Source organism: Scardinius erythrophthalmus (assembly GCF_964197995.2).
Source record: "Scardinius erythrophthalmus genome assembly, chromosome: 18".
NCBI lineage: Eukaryota > Metazoa > Chordata > Actinopteri > Cypriniformes > Leuciscidae > Scardinius > Scardinius erythrophthalmus.
The window spans coordinates 13,909,924-13,933,060 of NC_138238.1; the positions used below are offsets into that span (position 1 = coordinate 13,909,924).

General features: G+C 39.3%; 1 protein-coding gene across 5 annotated transcripts in view; it reads left to right on the forward strand.

Annotated features, from left to right (window-relative positions):
• Positions 1 to 23,137, forward strand: part of usp54b (ubiquitin specific peptidase 54b) — a 118,965-nt gene that overhangs the window by 82,191 nt on the left and 13,637 nt on the right. For all 5 annotated transcript variants that reach the window (XM_081393692.1, XM_081393693.1, XM_081393694.1 and 2 more), the window contains exons 5-16: positions 2,759 to 2,872; positions 2,961 to 3,043; positions 9,537 to 9,642; positions 13,293 to 13,439; positions 14,657 to 14,806; positions 14,895 to 15,066; positions 16,295 to 16,471; positions 16,640 to 17,255; positions 17,811 to 17,938; positions 18,068 to 18,226; positions 19,423 to 19,542; positions 22,585 to 22,753. In XM_081393692.1, the coding sequence (XP_081249818.1) occupies positions 2,759 to 2,872; positions 2,961 to 3,043; positions 9,537 to 9,642; positions 13,293 to 13,439; positions 14,657 to 14,806; positions 14,895 to 15,066; positions 16,295 to 16,471; positions 16,640 to 17,255; positions 17,811 to 17,938; positions 18,068 to 18,226; positions 19,423 to 19,542; positions 22,585 to 22,753 (2,141 nt within the window). The remainder of the gene's footprint in view (positions 1 to 2,758; positions 2,873 to 2,960; positions 3,044 to 9,536; positions 9,643 to 13,292; positions 13,440 to 14,656; positions 14,807 to 14,894; positions 15,067 to 16,294; positions 16,472 to 16,639; positions 17,256 to 17,810; positions 17,939 to 18,067; positions 18,227 to 19,422; positions 19,543 to 22,584; positions 22,754 to 23,137) is intronic.

The window sequence follows — 23,137 nt, forward strand, 5'->3', positions numbered from 1 at the left end:
TACATTTTAAATTATACCACCGGACGCGAATAGCGCGTCAAATTCGCGCCTGCCGCGTCTAGTTATACGCTTCTTTACCACTTTGTGTGCGTTCGCGCGTCAAAATACGGTAGCGGTCAGAACTCTGGTGTACTTTGGACGGAGCGGGCGGTCTGACTAACAATAGCCAACTCCCGACATCTTTTGACAGCGTATCCACACTTCATTCTGACCGCCTGTAGGCTACACCTAGCTCTGATGGTTCTGATAGTTTGGTACTGAAACCATTGTCAGTCAACAACATTCTTTTTTTGCAAGGATGTTTGAAATAGTTCGACAGAAAATAGCCTACTTCATTTGTCAGTAGGGCAATATGATTTTCGTTTATGTTGCTTAGAAATTTGAGAGATAGGCTTTGTCCTATTTAATTTATTTATATTTAATAATTTTTTTTCTGTGGCAGTACAATGTTAAAATAGCCTAATATTTATATTGACACGAACACAATTTTTGTATAGCATTTAATTATTATAGGCTACTTAATCTCCTTCTTTCCGAGACTTTCTTTTAGAGACATTTGAATGTGAGATTATGGAAACGAGATCTAAATTTTGCGGACCCGTCAGGTCGGGAAATAAAGCGGGTGAACATCGAGTGTATTTTAAGCGGTTGCTGAATAGAACCTTGTGGGAGAAGGACGAAAAAAAAAAAAAAAAAACATTCCCGCGCAGACCTCCTTAAGCCATAGGTGTGTATGTGTGTGTCCCGAATAAATAATAATAATAAAAAAGGAATAAAGTTCAAAAGTCGGACTTTATTAAAATGGCTGTAATCTGTTACCACAATAGTACTTGATCTGTTTAAAATGTGTTAAATTAAAAATCAAAATTAAAATTTGTCTAATCCAGTAATTATTTTTTTCTATTTTTGATCTGAGCACAATCAGAAAATCAGAAAACCCGTCATTATTCGTTTTTTTTTTTTTTCATTTTAGTTCAGGAATGGAAAAACAAGTCGTTTTTCATTTTATTTTTGGTTTTAATTTGAAAAAACGATTGAACGAATGATCCACGGACTGTGACGACCCATCATATTCCGCGATCTGTGTAGCTGGCCCACCATCTACTGGCTAAAAAAAATATTGGCCCACGGCCAAAGTTACTTGCCGACCCCTGCATTAGACGATCTGCAAATCAGTCGATCTGGGCTTTGTTTATAAAACAAGCATCGTCGAAATGCAGGGAACAAACAGTCTTGCACAACCTCCGTTGATGCTCTGAAAAAACAAACTCCATCCACTGGTCCCTTAACGCCGGGTTCTTTGGGAATCTGTGCAGGGTTGTCTTGCCCTGGCAACCAAAAACCCACTTCTTTGGTGACATTGACTTCCCAAAAGCCGAGCACAGCGCTTTGATGGGCGAACTGCTTTCGCTCTCTCGCTCTGGTCTACGGTTGCGCGCGCGCCCGCGTCCTTTCGGAGAAGTAAACTTAGGACCCGTATAAGGAAATTCCGCTACATCTGACGTCACACATGCCCATACTCGAAAAAAACTTTCCGAAACTTGTGACAAACCAGAAGGAGCATTTTTGGAACAGAAATACTCCTTCAAACGTACAATTTAATTTTTGAAACTTTGTCCATGTTTAGCATGGGAATCCAACTCTTTAACAGTGTAAAAAACTCAGTATGCATGAAATAGCATTTCACCCCCCCCCCCTTAATAAAAATCATATAATAGTAAACATTAACACAGTAGTTTTAAAGTAGTTATATAAAAAAATACTAATATGTATGTATTTTATTATGTATAATTCTTATATATGTATTATATATAAGAGTAAAGTTCTCAAAACCACATGCTACCACTCAAAATTTTTAGTTAAATGCTGCTTTTAGAATGTTATGTTGATAGTTACATAAACTAGGGAGTTTTTAAGTCATATTAGTTATATTTAGTGTTCATATTTTTGTACATTTCATTTTTTCACCTTTATTATTTCTCTTAGATCTGATTGCAAAAAAAAAAGTATGTTGTAGTTATGTATAAAACAAAGTGTTGCCTTGTTGCCTCAATGAATCTTCTTTTCCTTAGTAACTAAATACTTTTTCAGATTAGCAGCTTGAATATAGGTGAACTGTTTTGAGGAAAATGGAGTAGCATGTAGCTTCTCCAGCACTGGTGGTTATACGGGTCCTGCAGGCGTGGTCCGTGCTGTTAGTGAGATGAAAGGAAGGGAACGAGAGATTTGATGTATGGTCTTATTCACCTCTCTCACTTTCTCTCCCACTCCCTCGTTTACCCTGTATTCCTTTGTCCTTTGTCAGGAACTTGCAGTGTGATCGATTGATTTTAAATTTGTTCAGCCAGGGAATCAGAAGGACTCTTATGAAAAATAGATGTGTTGTTCTCACTTGATCAGATTAACGTGAAGTGAGTGCTGACAGAGAAAAATGAATATAAGAGCCGGACCACACAACTCACTGTCTCTGATACACACACACAAACACCCGTTCAGAGATGCCTCACTGTTTAAATGCTGTAAGAATAGGCGACATTATACTGCACTGGCACTAAACATCTTGTTCCAGAATTGTTTATCAAAGCAGGATCAAAGAAACGAGAAAGCCACACACACACACACACACACACACACACACACACACACACACACACACACACACACACACACACACACACACACACACACACACACACACACACACACACACACACAGTTACTAGAAATGATCCAACCGCTCAGTGTTTGTTTTCTCTAGGAGAATCTCCTGATGCGGATCCACTTCCACATCTCGGATGAGACCAAGGAGGACATCTGCACGGCCAAGCACTGCATCCCACATCAGAAGTTTGCCATGACACTTTTCGAACAGGTTGGTGAGGGTAATTATGTGTTTCTTTATTGTCTGTTTTATGTGGTTCCTAACATTTGTTCTATGTATGCGTTTTTGTCTCTTCCAGTGTGTTTGTAATAATTGTGGAGCCACGTCGGATCCTCTCCCTTTCATTCAGATGGTGCACTACATCTCCACCACCTCTCTCTGGTAAGTGGAGGACCATGGTGTCATTGTTTTTTTGCTCCTAGAAAGTATTTAGCTCTGTTCTAAAACCTAAAGTGAGGCGTCTCACTGCCTATTCTCTACATAGACAGCTGCTTTCTAAGTCAGCATCTTAAAAACCTTATTGGTGACTGATTTGTAATGCCTTACACATAGGCAGCAACTCCACTAAAATAGAGACTCATTTTCAATGTTAGCATGTTGTTAAGCTGATGATACAAGAATTTAATACTTTAATTCAGGAAAGATGCATTAAATTGATCAAAAGTGACAGTAAAGATATTTATAAAGTTTCTGTTCTGTTTGAACATTCTATTCATCAAAAATCCTGAAAAAAAAAAAAAAAAATATATATATATATATCACCATTTGAATATTAAGCAGCACAATAATGCTTATAATAAGACATTTTCTTTGTCTCTAAATCAGCATATTATAATGATTTATGAAGGATCATGGAGTAATGACTGCTGAAAATTCAGCTTTGCTATCATTGGAATTATATTTTAAATTTTCAAATAGAAAATGGTTATTTTAAATTGTAATTATATTCTCAATCTTGTTTTACTGTACTTGTGATCAAATAAATGCAGCCTTGTATTAATTTTAAAGAACTTGTCATAATGTATTTTAGGATTGTTATCTTTGTGAAGGATTTGTTTAAATTGGGTAAAATGAAATTAAGTAAAACAAATTGCACACCATTTGCGTTGAAAGCGTAGCTATGATTCCTTAAAATGCTGTCTACGTAGGCAGCTCACTATGTTTTGAAATGAAACCATTGATTATGGTTAAGGATGCTCTACCTTAGACGTCAAACTGATGTCATCAGAGGAGAAACACCATTTCAGAGAGGAAGTCAATTTTCTGATTTTGACCAAAGATTATATAAAAAGATCTTTTTTTCTTCTGTGGATTAACTTGCACAGATTATTCACCAATAGACCTTTCTTCCCTATTGTGAAGTATATCCGAGTGAAATGGCTTTTCGAACAAAAAATGTAGGGCAGGCCTTGATTTTGTCCATTGGAAATTGATTGGATCATAGGATTGTTGTGATATGCTATTGCTATGATCTCATGCCAGTGGGAACTTGTCCCACCCTCACGCCATCAAACATGTCATCAGAGAAGAGAAGAGATGTCGTTACAAGGGACGTTAATTTGATAAAAAATTATGAGGGCACATAAATAAAAAATAATAATGATGTGTACTGATAAATAATTTACAATAAATACTGCAATATTCCAAAAACAAAACAAAAAGAATGCTGACTTGTGGTGACTTTAAGCGTCTTACTCAAGATCCCAATGCTAATAGCACCCCTGTCAATGCGACAACCTTCAGTTGCCTCCAAGATCTGTGGCCATATTACCGCCAACTGTCCTGCACTTCACTGTGTTTTGGTTCAGTTTGTCTTGTGCTGCACAAATGATGGATACTCTTGCGGTTGAGGGTGATCTATTGAGACTTAGAGGGGTGTGTGTACGCCGTTTAGTGCTGGAAACAGACAATTGTGGCTATTTTGTCACTTTGATGTTGAGTGAGGGTTTCGATTTACACATCAGACTGGAAACTGAAGGCAAGGGAGCCTTCCACAGTGTTTATCTGGTAAGTGAGCCACCAGCTCCAGCTGAATGCTAAAGCCGACCTGCTAGGCTAGAATGAGGTTCTATATCACAGGTTATTAGCTGTCATCGTACATATCAGACCTGTGAGAGTCATCTGCTAGAGCTATGTACAGGAAATGTGCCCTCCCTCATGACCTATTCTCCCACTCTAGTGTATGTATTGTTACACACACATGCAGCCTTCATCTGTCATGTTTTATGTCTTTTCCTCTCTCTATCCATCCCCATTCCCCCATATTCCCACATATAAAACCCACATATATGCGCACACACCTACTCTTAACGCTTCCTGAAACGTTCTTGCCTGCTGGACAGTATTTCATTCTGAGAGCTTCACAACACATCTGATGTTTAGACCTCGATAAGACCATTTCTCCTACAGTATAAGAAAGTGGACCGCTGAGGACACAGATAGGACATTACCCATCAATCCCTGTGGAATCTTGTCCCCAGCACACTCTCTAGGACATAAGAAAGAATCACTATTACGCCATCTGAGCTTTCCAACACACTTCAGAATTTCACTTTCTTGTTTTGATATGCATTGCCAAATGATGGAATAGCCACTCAGGGCCTGATTTATTAAGACATCTTTCAAAGCCGTGGCCGCGAAGTTCGAAGGTAGAACCGAGCGTTGTTAAATGGGACGGACGAGAGGCAGTAGCGTTTGTACTTGGCTTTTTTGAAAGTTACATTCAACTGTTTGAAAACAATTTCTCTCAAGAAAATCCTGTTGTCACTGGCGCGCAATGAATTGTGGGGTTGGGTAGGCCGCGAAATTGCCAGGGAAACGAAGGATGCATTTTGAAGGAGCCTTTGAATTGGGACACAGCTAATATCACTGAGCATGTAGGTCAGGGTCTTCAACGATACAGGAAGCACTTTTATCAACATAAATCATGCAAAGTTGGATGTTAAAATCATATGAAAGACACTCAAGGATCTGTTGCGACCAGAGCATGCGAGCGGTAATATTTCGTCTGGAGCTGAAAGCGCTTTTCTGAAGATTCTGCTTCACTCGCTTAGTCCACTCAGGGCCGTTCACTCAACCCAGAATGCCCTTTGTGAAATGCTGGTTTGAGAATATGTAAAATAAGCAATAGGTCTAAGGTTATGGAGGTTATATAGTTTTAATGAAGTTGCGAACCTTATAAATAAATGCACAGCAAACATCAAAGTTAAGAATGAAGGAGAAGAAATTGAAAGGGAGGGTGGAGTTAGAAAAGATTCATTTTGTGATACACTCACAGCAAAGTCCTTTTTTGTTCTTTGCTTCCGTTCTTTGCTTAGGGTTAAAAAGATAGATGCAGTGATATACTGTTAAAGGACATCCCGCTCCACTTTGCTCACATGCCCTGGTTGTGACAGACTGGGGAAAAATAAACAGATCTTAAACATTCTTCAGTGATTTCTGATTTTGCACCAGCCATTTGTAAGTTTATACTTAAATTAGAAGTCCACACTAGAGGCTTAGTAAAAACTAGCTAGTTTGTAACACTGTACTTTATTCAGGTGCACCATTAGTTCTTAAGGCAGAATGTAGCTAGTAAGTTGTAAGCTCTCCGTAAAGTAATGCGTAGACGCATAATATGATTTTTACCCTCAATGATCCAAAAGCAGCCTTTAAATACGAATTTCAGTTTATCCTTGATTCTAACTTCTTTTGCCTCATGCAAATAATGGAAAAATAAGTTTCCATTAAAATGTGACACTACTTAATCATGAATAACATAACAGGTATTGTATGTGTAAAGAACAGTCAGAAAATGTATTTGTAATTAAAAAGGATCAATAAATAAATACTGATGCAAATAACTTATGACTGATTTTATTTGACATTCATAAGTTGTGTTAAAAAGCTGCTAACAAAAGAATTAATTCACATAATATTCTCTCTCTTAAAAAGCTAGTGTAAATGTCAGCATTATCATTTATGTCTGAAGTATTGAAGTCTTTTGGGTAAAACAACAGCTTATTGATGCTCTGCAGTCAGTCTGCTATTTTATTCCTACCATTATTCCTGGTCGGTGGCTTCCGTAAATATTTAGTTTATGCGTAGATTTATGCTTCAACTAAGTTGAATGGTGCAACGCAAAACTATATAGTATTGCGTAAGTTGTAACTTAGTGCCCCTTTACATCAAAACTAGGCTAAGTTTTAACTTTCGTACAGCTGGTGCAACCGGCCCTAGGTCTGAATGCACATGCAGAGTTAATGACTAAATACTCATCAACCTTTACCATTTCACATACAGTTTGCTGGTTTTGCATTGCACACATGCATAAACAAGCAGTCTCTGTCCTCTCTTGGGTTCGCACAAACACACTCTTACTCCACAGTAAACCGTGTGCTTTGCCACGTGGCCGTACAACAATAAATTATAGTACAATGTGTTCCCTCACTTCTGGATGCAGGCACCCCTGTGCAGCTTTGAATTCTCACACAACGGCTTTAATATGAACACACACACTCTCAGTGGGAAGCCACGTCCACCTGCATACACAAACACACACCAGAAAACAAAGACTACGCAATATGCTCAAAATCCTAACTCAAGCGTTTTTCATCCAGAAACAAAGCTGTTTAACCAGGCTCGCACATATAACGGAAAACAATGGAACGCGTAGGATTTATTTATTTCGCTCTTTTCTGAAACAGATTGGACAGGTTTATCTGTATTGAGAGGCTCAAATTTGTCAGTCTAAAAGAACTGATGTACAGTTTCTACACTATAAACCAGGCATCTGCCTATGGGCGGCACATTTGGGTTTCTTCTTCCAAATGAAATGCATATTAAACTTGTTATCATGTACATAATTTTATTCAAGGTTTGTTTTTATTGTCAGCCAGGTCGCATTTACATATAATTGAACTGGTGTTATTGGCACTGCATACTTTTTAAATAAGCATAAATAAATAACTAAATAAGTGGAAACACAACGGAAAACATCACATAGTTTGTAAATCCACCATAAATTGTGCAAATCGTCTGTATTACCATCCTCCCTGCAAGTCTCCCTGCAAATGGTAATATTTTTAAGATTTATGCCTGCGATAGCTTATATAGATGGATGAATATACAGAAAACATGCGAGAAAAGAAAAAAGATGATGCCATCCACCCTCTTAACAGCATTATTAATGTGTGGAATATGATGAGCGGTGATCTGAGATTATAAACGTTGCATGCTAAACAATGTGAAGAGAGATTCAAGGTCAAAGTGGCTATTTTTAAACCTTAATTTCGTTGCAAAGAGAGGAGTACATTTACTGTGAAAAAGTATGTATTAAATGTAATTCTCAGTATGACCGTCATTTCCAAGTAAAGCACTGAATAATGCTGAAAGTAAGGCAGTGAGAGAAAGGGTAGACATGTCTGTCTGATCTAAATTAGTGTCTGCGTATAGGTTGTATTTAGCCCTTAAGGGGCTGTCTTGGCACATTTCCTCCATGCGGACATGCTGACAGACGGTTCATGTGTGCAGATATGCTGCATGTCAAATGGATGCTATCACGCTTAGCTTAAGGAAACATTAGCCAGTAAAGTACGCTGATTTCTGTGCAGGCCTGCGGCTCTTGTCCTGATGGAGACCATGTGGAGATGGAACAGAGATCGAGTGCTGCTACATTAGTTTCTGATGTCTTCCAGGGAATAGTGATCTATATATACTGACGATATATAACATCTGTGTACTGTAGACTTTGTAAGGTTTTTGAGCGGCTGAATTAATGGTGTAGGTGGAACACTTAGGGCCCTATCGTGCACCCAGCGCAATTGACTTAGTACACCGACGCATGTTTCATTCCTATTTTGCACCCGCGCAAAGCGCGCTTTTCCCTCCACAGAAGCACGTCGCTAAACTAGGGAATGAACTTGCGCTCCCTGGGCGGTTCAGCGCAAAAAAGGAGGCGTGTTCCGGCGCAAACAATCCCTAGTGCTATTTTACTGTTCCATAAAACAATTGCGCCACTGGCCAGAAAAAACCTAGTCTAAAGTCAGTGGCGCGTTGCGCATTGTTCATTATGCTATTTTAAGGGCGCATGCTTGACCATAATGTATAGCGTGCACAACGCGCATACACTTTGATTCTCTAATCTACACAGAAGCAGCCATTTTCATTTTTGCAAATCATATTATAACAAACGATAGATAGATAGATAGATAGATAGATAGATAGATAGATAGATAGATAGATAGATAGATAGATAGATAGATAGATAGATAGATAGATAGATAGATAGATAGATAGATAGATAGATAGATAGATAGATAGACAATTTATTATAAAAGCATACATCTAGCTTACACATTTACCCACATTATTATATACCTGTTTAACCGAAGCTAATTTGGGTGTGTTTCTCCATCCCCAATGTCACTTATCTCTCTTTTACGGCCGTGACGAGAGCGTTGCTCTCCTCGGCTGTGAACTGCTCCTGGTGCGCGCCTGGCAAATCCGCCGTTATAATAGCAATACGCCAAGGAAAAAGCGCGTCTGCTCTTAAAGGGAATGTGAGATGATGCTCTGATTGGTTTATTTCACGTTACGCCCAAACCACACCTATGAATAATGAAGCTACTTTAGACCAACCCCTTTTAGATTTGCGCCGGGCGCAAGAGTCATTTATCCCGCCGGGAAAATAGCAACAGTGCCGAGACCCACAAAGTTACTTGCGCTTTGCGCTTTGACACTTGCGTTTCAGATCGTTAAAATAGGGCCTTTACTATTATTATTCTTTCCGTTATAGTTCAACATTGATGTTTGTAAAATTGTGTGTGCATTTCCCATCAGTGGTGTTAACATTGGTGCTTGAGGACACATCTGTCTCTTATTCCCTCTGCTGCAGTAACCAAGCTGTGCGAATGCTGGAATGCAAGGAGAAGCCCACACCCGACATGTTTGGAGAGCTTCTCCGCAACGCAAGCACCATGGGCGACCTGCGAAACTGTCCGGTGAGAACACGCATACACACCTATCTATCTACCTACTAATTACAATCTACCTCAGTGTTTACCATATGTTTTTCTAATAGTTTCACAGTGTTCCATTTTAAGAATTTGAGGAATCAGTGATAGGCCATCTACAAATCAGTGTTCAACACTTGAGAAAGTGAAACATGAGAAACATGTGGTCAGTTTTATTGCTATTTCAAAGAACTGGGTAGCCTGGGTTTTCCCATGCTGCCTTGCGCGCAGCGCGATTTTATTCACGCTGCTAGGCAGCCTGGACACCATGTACCAGATTTTCCCCTCAAAAAGGGAACCAATCACAGAACGGGGAGGGAGCAGCAAGGCGATGACGACTATGCGACACACCGAAGCAGTTTGTTTATATCTATGGATCCAACATGGCAGCAGACGCGAAGTTACCTTTCGATGCAGCCTTAGATAGTGTTCTAAGTAGTTTAGAACGCAAGTTTATTTCGTCTTCTTCCTCGTCGAATTTCTGTCGCTCTACATACGTCATCTGGTATAATTGAAACGATTGGCTATGAGCTACGTACAGGCGCATTTGATAGACATTCGTTGCGCCCAATAAACGGCTCTGGGCATTCGTAAACCACGCCTCAAATATGAGAAAATGAACATGTGGTTCCCAGACCACGTCTCAATGAGACGAGGTCTGACGTTAGCCAGGCTAGGAACTGGGATGGCTGACCAGAGAAATGTTGAGAGGAGATGAAGTCAACATCACAAGAAAACAAGACAGAAACAAATGAAACTGCATTAAATTATTAAATTAATTATTAATTATTATCTTCTCGCTGTTTTAATTTGTGAGAAGAAAGACATTGTGGGGATCTTGAGTATATGGAGGACTTGGAGCAGGTTTGCCAGGTCTGCAAAAAAAAAACCCGTCCAATTGCTAATCAAAACTAGCCCAATCCGGGCCAAAAATAGCCCAATCACGTTCCAGGGAGGGGTCCCCCAGTAAACATCTCGTTCCAGGAGGTAGAAATCGCATCGAAGAGGGGGGGTCACTTCAACCCGCTGACTACAAAAACTACCTGCGGCAACCATGTAGAAATTGCCTAATTCTGCAGAAAAACCATGGACTTGGCAAAACTGACTAGGAGTGACACTTAAGTTATCAATGTATTAAAACAAAAATTTACATAAACCATTAATAGGCATAATATTATCTGTTTATTTAATTCATATTTAAAATTGTTGTGAAATGAAATTATAAATTCATAAAATCAATTTTAGGTGCATATTTGAGTTGCTTTTCGTCCATGTGCCAAATGCTTTTCTTTGTTGTTGTTTTTTCTCCCTTGTTTTTTAAAATTTGACTCTTGGATGGTTCACTCTAAGCAGGTTTTAGCTCTTTAAAAAAAAAAATATATATATTTTTATTTTAAGAGCCATCCCTGCACCCACATGCCACTCAAAATGCAATTATAAATTTGCATTATTTTTTTATTTTTTTTTACTGTTGTAATGTTTAACATTTTAAGACATTAATTAAATAAACTGGTTTAAATGTCAAAATTATTTATTATTAAAATTATGTATTACTTTATTTGAAAACATGACTTAAATATCTTTAAATATGTCTAATAATTAGTCCGTTTTAAAAGTTATTTCAATTTTGTATGTTTGAATTTTAAAAATTGAAAGTGTATTCCTTTATTTTATTTTTTTAAAGTCAGCATAAAAAAGAAGAATACAGAATATATTGCAATATATTTTCTTCCTATATCCTAATGAAACTGTGGGGCGGGACTTGATTTTGTCCACTGGGAATTGATTGGATCATTGGATCGTTGTGGTTGCTGCAATCTCATGTGAGTGACAGCATGTCCCGCCAGTAAACACTTAGAGAAGAGATGTTGCTGCAAGAGAGAGGGAAAAATTACTTTGATTAAAGATAATGAGGGCACGTGAATTTAAAAAATAATGTCACAGACAAATCATTTATAATAAATATTCCATAAAAAACAAGAATTGTTCATTTTGACTTTAAATGTCACCCCCTGTGTCCATACAAGCACAGCTATATTGGAAGTTGGTTACCTGTGGCAATGGTAACATTTACAGTTTAGCACGTTAGCTTGACCAATCAGTACCAAGTATAATATTGTCTTGTAATATAGCCTAATTTTCACTATTCAACCAAATCCCATTGGATAAAATGAAGTAATGCCTACTTTATTTCAATAATGTTGCCTAGTTTGATTTTGTTTTTGCCCTAATAACTTGATCTTCACCCAAAGTGTAATCGTTTTTTAAGCCACCCAGACACACTCATTTATGCTCTGCTGTTCACATGGAACCACACAGGCCATCTGTTTTTCCCACAAGAGGGTCTTTTGCTCACTACTCCTATGTTCTCAACAGACGAAAGACCCCCAACACAAAACCACACACACACACAGTCCTGGCCTATTACACACCAGCTGCTGATCAGCTCTTACCACACACTGTGCACCCTCACCCCGCCACAGGAGGCGGCTGATTTCATCATCCCAAACACACTCCAGCATCATTCAGCATGCTTATGGAGAAACCCATGTCAGCGGCTGAGTCTACACCTTACCGAATCAACGAAATGAGTCCAAATGAATTTGAGCTGAAATCCACGCCTTCATTTCCAGTGATTTTCCATTTGTTGATTCCCTGAAATGACTTTATTGAAATGCAACTGAGATCACGGTAGTCTGGAACGTCACTGCTCTTTAGAAGCTTAGTCGTCTGGCCCTGAAAGCATGTGTTTGTCTGGATTCCCAGCACTTGGCAGGACTGACTGTGGAGCCGAGGCTAACAATGATCTCTAATGGGACACTGTGTGTCTGTCCCAAAGCTCAGCAGTGCTGCCGCTGCTGGTTGTTCATTGGCCGCCTCGCTTCTGTGTTTGTCCGTGATGGAGCGACTGAGGCGGAGAGAAAGAGAGAGGACGGTTCTGAGAACTGGGCTCTTTGTCTAATCCCTTCCTGCCCAGGTCTGGTGCCAGCCTGGTGCCGCCCCGCTGACGGCTCCACAAAGGCAGTGCTCGGATAGGTTTTGTACGTTAAAGGAAGAGGTCAGGCTGGCAGTGGTGCTCGTCGCCAGAGCCTTTCTCCATGCCTGTTTCCGTATACTGCTGCCAAAGCGCTCGGCAGAGGGCGGTGACTCAAAGAGCACAGCAAGAACATTGGGTGCTGAACATAAGGCCCTGCTGGACCGTGTTGCACTGTTTGAAGTGCTCTTTCATCTCTCCTTCACCTTTTCTCTCTCACACACATGCACATTCCATAATTCATATGGAATTGGTCAAAGCAGGTTGAATGTGGCCTATCGGAATTTTGTATTTTTTTTTTGTAACTCTTCACTTTTTGGTTTGAGGTGGATCTTGTAAAGAGTAACCCTAAGTATGAACACCAAAAATGTTCACTTTTTTTTTTCTCTCCAAATTGTTCAGCCGTAAAAGGATTTCACATTTAAAGTCTTCATAGTAAAAAGTATTTTTAATTATTGCTTTTTTCAACCCCAATCATTCTAGAATGAGGCTATTCAAGTAATCTGGTGAAACTCTTTGTATTCATATCGCAACAAATCGCAGAAAAAATTGCTTAATATCATGCAGCCCTAATCACGATGCCTTCTCTTTTGTCTCATTTCAGAGTAACTGTGGCGAAATGTTGAGGATTCGGCGGGTTCTGATGAACTGCCCGGAGATCATCAGCATCGGCCTGGTGTGGGACTCAGACCACTCTGATCTAGCTGAAGACGTCATCCACAGCCTGGGCACGTGCCTGCGGTTGGGTGATGTAAGACTCATGCATGCACGGACAACACACTACTGCTGTTCCTTTTTGTCGCCACCTTAACGCAGTAACCTTGAGCTTCCAGCTCCCCTTCTCTTATGCACAGTCCAGGACAAAAGGAGGAAACACAGTGTACTCTTTGTCACATTCAATATATCCATAGCCCCACTAGTGTAACAGTGTTCTTACGTACTTCATACCAGGTTTGTGTGCCATTCTGAATTTGATCTGTGTCAAAATGATCAATTTAGCACAAAGGACACAGAATTTGAATTGAAGTGAATAAATGGAATAATGCATATGGAGTAAATGCTGCCTAAAATTCAGCTTTTCCTTTACATGAATAAATTACCTTTTAAAATATATCAAAATAGAAAACAATTGTAATCATATTTCACAATTTTACAGTTTAAAGCAAATAAATGCAGCCTTGGTGAGCTTAAGAGACTTCAAAAACGTCTAAATTACTTATTATTTTGTATATGTATATAAAATGATGATTTTTTAAATTATTATATTTAACAAATTAACATTAATGTATACATACATTACACATGTATAATATAATTATAATTGATGTTATTATTGATATTATTATATTTAATAAAGTGTTATCCCTATTTTGAATAAGAACACTTAATTTCCCAAAATGTTATTTACTCATTATATTAGGCAATAAATTTACATTTTGATGTGATTGTTTATTTTTATAAGGTTGCATGTTGTGCCATTTGGTATAAAGAGTTGTAATTATATTTAATATAATATAAAAATTGTTGAACTAATGAAAGTAATCTGTTGTGTGACTTTTTATTGCAATTCAGTGAATTTCTTCCTGTCATTGCAATCCAAATTACATCAGTTACATACAATTTAACATCCTGTTTGTGTGTGACCAATTCCATTCAAATGTACACTCATGAATTGAAAGGGAACTAATTCTTAAATATTTTTAGATGCTGTTTTTCATTGAACCTTGTTTAGAGATGCCTTCTCATGAACAGTTAGTTACCTGTCGCTCAAACATTAACTCTAAATATAATTTAATTTTAAATATATTAATTTAACTGTTAATTTTATTGTCTTATGATTCAAAACACGCTCTCCCATTGCTGATAAGTTAATATTTAGAATAATTTAATGCCTCGCTGCAATTATGGCAAACTCTAAATCTGATTGGTCCTCACGGTCAATTCTTTCTTTATGTGCCTGCCCTCCAGCTGTTCTACCGTGTGACGGATGAGCGGGCCAAGCATTCAGAGCTTTACCTTGTGGGCATGGTTTGCTACTACGGCAAGCATTACTCCACCTTCTTCTTCCAGACCAAGATACGCAAGTGGATGTACTTCGATGACGCACATGTGAAGGAGGTAATGACACGTGTTTCTCGAGCAGCTGATTCTAGTGTTTCTAATTGTGAATGGAATGGTTAACTCAGGATGTACTGAACTGTCATAGATTGGACCCAAATGGAAGGATGTGGTGTCGAGATGTATAAAGGGCCACTACCAGCCACTCCTGCTGCTGTATGCTGACCCTCGAGGAACGCCCGTGTCATCGCAGGACATGCTGGCAGCGCAGTTAGACCTGCATCACAGCAGCAAGGCTGGCTATGACAGCGAAGACTCCGGTGAGGCTAAAAGGAAGTGAGAGGCGGGACGGAGAGGTAGAGGGTTAAACAAAAGAAACAATACTACTCATGATGTCTAATTCTCAGAATCAAACAAAGCTATATACACTAAAAAATGTAAATGAATTCCTTCCAAACCCATATGACTTTATTCTGTGGAATAAAGAATGTGGAATGTTTTATGTGTATGTGTAAAGAATGTGGTCAATTTTTCATTCAATTGCACTTGAATGGCTACTGAAGCTTATAAAGGACTCAAAAGTACCATGAAAAGTGGTCCATGTGCTCTATTTTCGCATTCTTCTGACCGCTTTACTGAAATTACTGTGGTTGTTTTTTTTTGCTTTATTCACTAAAAATCTTGACAACTGTCCTTGGAACATTCATGAGAGATGTAGTGATGCCTTTTTAGATCTTTTTATTGAATCAGGTTCACAAAAATTGATCTGAATGATTTATTCATGCATTGGCCTGATCTGGTTAACGGATTAACAACTTTGGTTCACAAATCACTGCCCAGTGATGCAGTTACAGTGTTTCTTGAGTTACAGCTCAATGGATGGGATGATTTTCAGTGAATAACAACTTAAATTTTGTTCCATCTCTCACGCAAAGGTATAGTATGGCTTTAAAACAGTGGTTTTCAGCCATTTTGACTGCAAAGTAATATTCACAACAATATTCAGAGACCCCATGACTTTCCCCCCCATTTTCCTGGACTAGAAATCACACTTGGGCTTACTCATATGTATAGGTGATAATCCTGATTCTTCATAGAAAAAAACTGTTGTTTAGGTGGTGAATTGAATCTTGTTTTACCATATTTTATTCCTTGTTTTGTCTTATTATAAAACATTTTAAGCCATTGAGGCCACCTAGTGATCCCTGACCCCTGGCTGAGAACCACTGCTTTAGAAGACTTGGATTATACAGTAGTGCACAAATCATATGGACAACATGTATAGAGCTTTTACATCCTTTTTTACATTCAAGTCTGAAAGCTTCAGTCTGTATTTGTTGTCATTTGCATTGAAAAGTACAATCATACTTTGAATTTTCTTCTTTTGTGGAAGGTTTAAAATGAGATGAGGATGAGTAAATGATTACAGAATAAAAAATTTTTGGGTGAACTATCCCTTTAAGATCTGGCCTTTGCGCAGTTGCATAGCTGAAGCTAACTTTCTCTATTTCTAAATACCCTCTCTGCTGTTGTTGTTATTGTCGTCAGGGAGGGAGCCCTCAATTTCAAGTGACACACGCACAGACTCTTCCACAGACAGCTGCAGCTACAAGCACTCTCGATCACACCATGAGTCCATGGCCTCCTATTTCTCTTCTGACTCTCAGGGAACTGTGGTGTGTAATCAGGACAGCAGCGGTTCCCAAAACAGCGTGGACACTCCAGGTACTTTAACACAAACATGCTCTAATAATATAAATGTCACCAGCAAATCGTCATGCTTAATCCAACTGAGAAGGCACGTGCCTCGTCAAATTTGGATGCAACTTTCAAATATATTTATATATACTGTATATTCTAACTTTGATAATTGTACAAGTCTGTTTTTTTTAGGGGAGGTTCTTAAAGACCAGGCCACTCCCCTTTGTACACCAAGAACCTCTTCTACTGGCCATCTGCAGGATTATAAAGAGACTGTGAATATGATCCACAGCAGACCCCTCTCATCGTCCTCTAGTTCAGGGGTGGGCGGCTCGGAGGCTGGGGCTCGGTCGAGGGACTGGGAAGACGAGAGCACCAGCAGTGAGTCTAAGTCCAGCTCCAGCGGAGGGCGCTATCGGCCCACTTGGAGACCCAGGAGAGAGGCCCTGAACATTGACAGCATCTTCAGCCGGGAAAAGCATCGGCCGCCTGGGTACGCCACGCTCGGGCCCTCCCCGCTGCCGGAAGACCCGATTTCACCGGTGCACAGCGAGCTGGTCTCAGGGGCTGCGGCGGGGGGGTCAAATATTGTAGCAGAAGAGACTGGAGCCATGACTGATGGCTCAGGGTGCGTGTCAGAGACAGGAGTGGAACATCTACCGATCCCACCACCTTTAAGAGGCGTAGAACAGCAGCCTCGGCTGATCCAGAGGATGGAGAGTGGCTACGAAAGCAGTGAGCGGAACAGCAATAGCCCCATCAGCATGGACATGCCCCTCAGTGACAACCAGAGCACCAGTGCTCACAGGTATGTATATTAAATCTAAATATTGAAAAGAAAAATTTGGTATATATTATATTCAAATAGATACTGACTTCTAACATTTCTATTCATCAAAGAATCCTGAAAAACAATGTATCAAGGTTTCCACAAAAATATTAATCCGCACAACTTTTTTATTTCATTGATAATAATACGAAATGTTTCTTAAGCACCAAATTAGCATATTTGAATGATACCTCAAATTCATGCTGCATCATATTTGATATTTTGACACAATGTTTCTTTAAATATTGTATAAAATATTAAATAAGCAGAAGGAAGAAAACATCACCCAGACCTACTCTATATGTCAATACATACAATTTTCTTAATAGACATAGAATTATGTGATGGTATTATTTCAATATTCACACAATGTTGGTTTATTGTGTGTCGGCAACAAAATATCGAATAAGCCAAATATTAACCATAAGCCTTAATGTTGTAGTATAGGCCTACACAAACTGATTTACTACATAGACACTGAGACTGACTTTCATGATGTCTGAGTATCAAGACATCTGCTCCACTCTGCCTTAGGGACAGTGGCAGTAAGAGGCCAGTAACTTCTGGGCCCTCCTGGCGCACAGTGCCCAAGTCCAAAAGTAGCAGTGCCATCCTGCAAGACCTCAAATCACCGACCTGGAGCAGCACTCCACTGAGTTTAGGTTAGTCACCGTCTCACCGCCAGTCTTTACCTTTGTGCATTATTAACCCACTATTGCTACAAGGTGTTCATGTCAACTTTGGACATGAATATTACTGTTATTTATTTATGTGCTTGTGTATGTGTGTAGGAGAGGGGCGCAGCGAGCTGGATGAATTGCAAGAGGAAGTTGCTCGCAGGGCCAGGCAGCAAGAGCTCCAGAGGAAGAAGGAGAAGGAGAGAGAAGCAGCGCAGGGCTTCAACCCCAGACCCAGCAAGTTCATGGACCTGGACGAACTTCAGCACCAGGGTAAATGCCACACTGGGCCGAACAGTCAGAAACCAAATGAAAAGAGATAGAATTTGAGTTTAAAGAGAAAGCTGACACAGCTTTGCATTATGAGCAATCCCTTCTGCAAAAACACAGCTTAAACCAGCCTAAACTGGTTAGCTGGTCTCTCAGCCTGGCTAAGCCGGTTAGACCGATGTGTTTAGATGGTTTTCTAGGGATGCACAATATATTGCTACCATATTGGTCATGCATTGATCTTAAAGATTTTTTAATTTATATTTTCGATGGCTTAATAAGCTGTTAAAGCTGGTCAGCTTTGATGGTTCTGGGGGTTTGCCTACTTTTCACCTAATCAGGCTGACTGACCGGCCATGCAGGAAGACCAGACCAATTTAACACCAACTTGGCCATATACCGGGAGACCATATAAACCAGCTAAAATTAGAAAACCACTTTTGGCTGGATTCTTGTGATGCACAATATATTGGTACAATATTGATTATCGGTTGATATTAGAGATTTGTTTAATTGATCTAAGATTAGCAAATGACCTAAGGCTGGTTTCTAAGGATGCACAATACATTGGTACCATATTAATTATCGGTTGATATTATACATTTATTAATTGATCATTTTGACAGCCAGCTAACCTGTTTTGGCTGGTCTGTTTTTATGGTTTTAGAGGGTTTTGCCCACTTTTTACCTGATCAGGCTGACCAACCAGCTAAATCAGTTTAACTCCAGAATAGCCTTGCTGGGAGACCAGCTAGACCAGTTAAAACCAGCTAAGACCAGCAAACCACTTTAGGCCGGTTAAAGTTTACCCTTTACTCTCTTATAATGACATCTAATCCAATGCCTTAGTATCTTTAAATAATAAAATAATTGAAATATCACTGTAATATCATGTACCATGATATAAATATTGTAGATGAGAGCCATATTTCATAAAAATTCACCGATACACTCTGCAGTATTTTTTTAATCAATTAAAGTGTGTGTACTTACTGTACATGTCTACTTGTGTTTGAGTTGTGCTGGTGGCAGTCATTATACTGTGTGCACTTGTGTGTCAGTTGACATCTCTATTGCCGGTAAGCCTTGCAAACGTTGTGAGTGGCGTGTTCCCGGGAACACACAGGGGCTCCTGTGAGCAGTGTTTGTGCGTGTATGAGCGTGTTCTCAGAGGCCTGGCCTTGGTGTGTTAATTGCAGGGAAGGGGGGCAGTTTTGAGCACTGCCTGGCGGAGGCTGACTCTCTCTTAGAGCAGTCGCTGCGTCTGGAGCAAGCTGGGGACACAGCTACAGCCCTGGCGCTCTCCCACCACGCTGTGTGTAAGTAATTCTAACCTGCCTCTGCTTGCTACGCCCAAATCCTACGCTATCTGCTCGGGTAACCAGCACTTACCCAATATATGCACTTTCTAAGTCCATTTAGTAAGAAAGCACCTCCCAAAAACATTCTTGTCCTTGCAACACGACACAAACCCACCATTTTTACACTGCCTTTCCTTCCTGCAGCACCCTGTGTGTGTGTTTGCTTCTGTTTGTCTCTCTGTGTGCTGGTCTACTCGCTTATGTGTGTGGCATATTATTTGTCATCCAATCCTTCTTTTTTGGTCTCTAGGGATGCACTATATTGGTACTATATCAGTTAATATTTGAGAATTTTGAATTGATATTTTTGGTGAAATTGTACATGCTTAATTGTACATGCCTAAATTAACTTACTTTTTAATAAAAAATAGTATTGAATTTATTTACTGATAACATGAAAATAATTTTCACCTTATCTGTATTTGAGTTGAACATTATTGTTTGTTATTTATAATTATTATTATTTTTAAATATTTTTATTTTAAAATAAAATCTATTTATATTTATTGTATTGTATTTATTTTATCATTTTAATTTTAAAACTCTTACTTTTTGTATTTTGTTATTTTAATTCGAAATTCGGTGCATCCCTATGTTAGTTTTCTTAGTGCTCTGATCTGATTCACCATTTGCACAGATTTTCACAATCTGATTGGATGACTGGGAATCTGGCTCTGCCTGTTGATTGTTAATACCGCTAATAGCGGCGTGCTATTGATTTTGCCATTTGAGAGCCCCTGATCTGTGCCAGACATGCGCTCGGCTTTTGCCATTTGAGAGCCCCTGATCTGTGCCAGACATGCGCTCGGCTTTTGCCATTTGAGAGCCCCGATCTGTGCCAGACAGCGGCTGGAACAATTTTAATCTTTTTTATTTTTTATTTTTTTAAACATTTTATTCTGTGCGTGAGCCCTCCATTTGGATCACCATTTGAATGGGCCTCACCCACAGCCACACGCTAACAGAGCTTAAATCCGTTCTGGATTCACCATCATAACATTCCCGACCCCTATAAATCCCCTTTGCTGGAAGGATTGGATTGTGATTCTGCTGAGCCGTTGTGTGTGGATACTGCCACACAATCCTGTCTAAATCTCTCAGCACTCTTCAAATTAAAACAAAAAAGGTGGCTTTGTATCTCTCGCTTACCTGGAACAACAACGGTTTTGTCCGAGGTGCTGGCATACTTGCTTGAATGATTAATGAGCAGAGAACAATTTCAGCCATGCAAAACTCTCCACAAATCTATTTATACCGCTCGCAAACCACTATCCAGGTCTGCAAACCCTCCATCTCTGTCTCGCTTTGCTCACGGTGTGTGCGTATATGTGCGTGCTTGTCTGTATGTGTGCAGCAAAACACTAATATATGTAAAGGGAAGACAGCCTTTGTAAATATTTCCACTCTCCAGATCCCAGCAGCACTTTCACTGTCTCGTCGAGACAGATCTGATTCGGCCCAAAGCGCATACAGGCCTCTAAGATTCAGTGGCAGCCTATAAGGTCATGCCTTCACTATATAAAAAAAACAGTTTCCTTTTCCTCTGGCCAAATTAAAGCAACACCTGCCACAACCCTGCAATTCATTATTGGTTTTGTGTGTCCACGTTCGTATGTCTGTCCTGGCTGTCGCTCCTGCTTCCTGTGTCTTCAGTGGTGTGCCGTCCTAAAAATTTGCCCCTTTTCATCTCCCAGAATGCCGTCAGCTCCTTTTCAACCCATTGAAAGCGATGCACGTCATCGGCAGTTAAAGCTAGCTCAGGCGCAGCTGGTGTTGACAGCAGTAAATGTTCTGATAATAGCATTTTTATGATAGGCAGAATTAATGCTAAACCAGACTTAAACGAAACAGGTTCAAGGGAACCATGGCAACACTAACCTCCCATGCGGTTTTCCATATAACAGCCCCAGACGGGAGAGCAACCAAATCAACTGTTTCCTAATGCAAACTCATTTTGGGGAAGGCAATTAACAGTTAATCGGTGTGATGAATCTCAACATGTTGTTTAGTACACATTGTGAACGAGGGCTTAAAAGCTCATCCACAGTTGTTGGTTTCTCTCTTGTCGTTCAGCAGAGCAGCCCAGTGCTTCTCCATATTATGGTCTTTCTGAACTCTGTTTATGTCACTCATTATGGACGGGTATGTTCAGTAAGCAAAACGCTGCATAACAGCAGGAAATGTGTTTTAAAATGAAAATGCTGAAACTCAGGAGTGTCATGCACCTGTTTTTTTCAAACAATTCTGGAGCTATAGGCGGACAGATTTTGTGTAATGTGCGAGGACTTGGGTTGTATAATATACAAATTTTGTTTTAATAAACCAAGCAAAAGTTCAATTGAAATTGGCAGATAGCAATCACAATGCATTTTGTTTGTATGAAAAAAAGTTTTGACATTATGATAAATCCTTTGTATCCTACTGAAAATTATTATTTTTTTGTTTTTTTTTTGTTTGTTGTTTATAAATAATATCAATATATAATATACAGTAAAACAATATATAAAAATAAATGTACAATAATATAAAATATTAGAGTAAAATTTTTAAAATTTAAATTGAGAAAATAATGAATTAATTTAAAAATGAAAAATAAATTTGAGAACATGACTTCTGCCACAACACCTTTTTTAGCTACCTTTATTGTAATTCTAAAAGTGTTTTTTATTATTTAAATGTTACTTTTAAAATGTGCATGACACTTCTGTTGAAAGCTACTGTTATCAACGCATTACATGCAGTCAACTGTGTGACGACATTTATGAACTAGCGTGCAAAGCTTTGCCTATTGAACACAGCCGAGACCTCACTCTGGGGTGAAAGGTGGAATATATCCCACCATCACCCTGTCCTATTTCTTTCAATTTCACTACGTTGTCTTTTCTATAACAAAGAAATGGTCCGCATGCCGGCCCCTCATAACTCACCTCTTTCTTTTCTGCATTTTCTTTTCTTCTGCTCTTCTTTCCTTTCCCTTTTTGTTGTTCTTTTGCATTATAGCTAAACTAAGATTTTCCATGCATGAGGGCAGTGCTAACACTCATAGCAGGACTATGGCTGCTGACGCCAAGCTGCAAAAATGCATGAGGAGAGCGCGGGGCCTACAGCAGCGCATGCAGCAAGAGCAAGAGCAGCAGCAGGAGCCCAGCCGCCCACAGGGGCCCACCAGGTACCTGTACTGTCACCCTGTGTGTCCAGCTTATCCGCTTTTTCAGATCAGTACTCTCCCAGACCCCTGGGTCTATTAGGGTTGTGCGGTATAACGATACAAAATCAGCACTGCGGTACTAAATTTTGTTTTTAAATTTTACAATACGCATACAACCATAATTTATGTGACTTGAAACGTGAAAGCAGAGTTGCTGTATAAGGGTGTAAAAAAAGCATTGGTGCATGATTTGAGAATCAAAATGAAATGTATTGATTATGAAATTTATAAATCAATTATTATAATAATATATAATAATAGCGTTAGTATAATAACACCCACTGTGTTGCCGAGATCATCTTAAAATTCATGCAAGACTGAGGAGAAATTTAACGTGGATTCCTT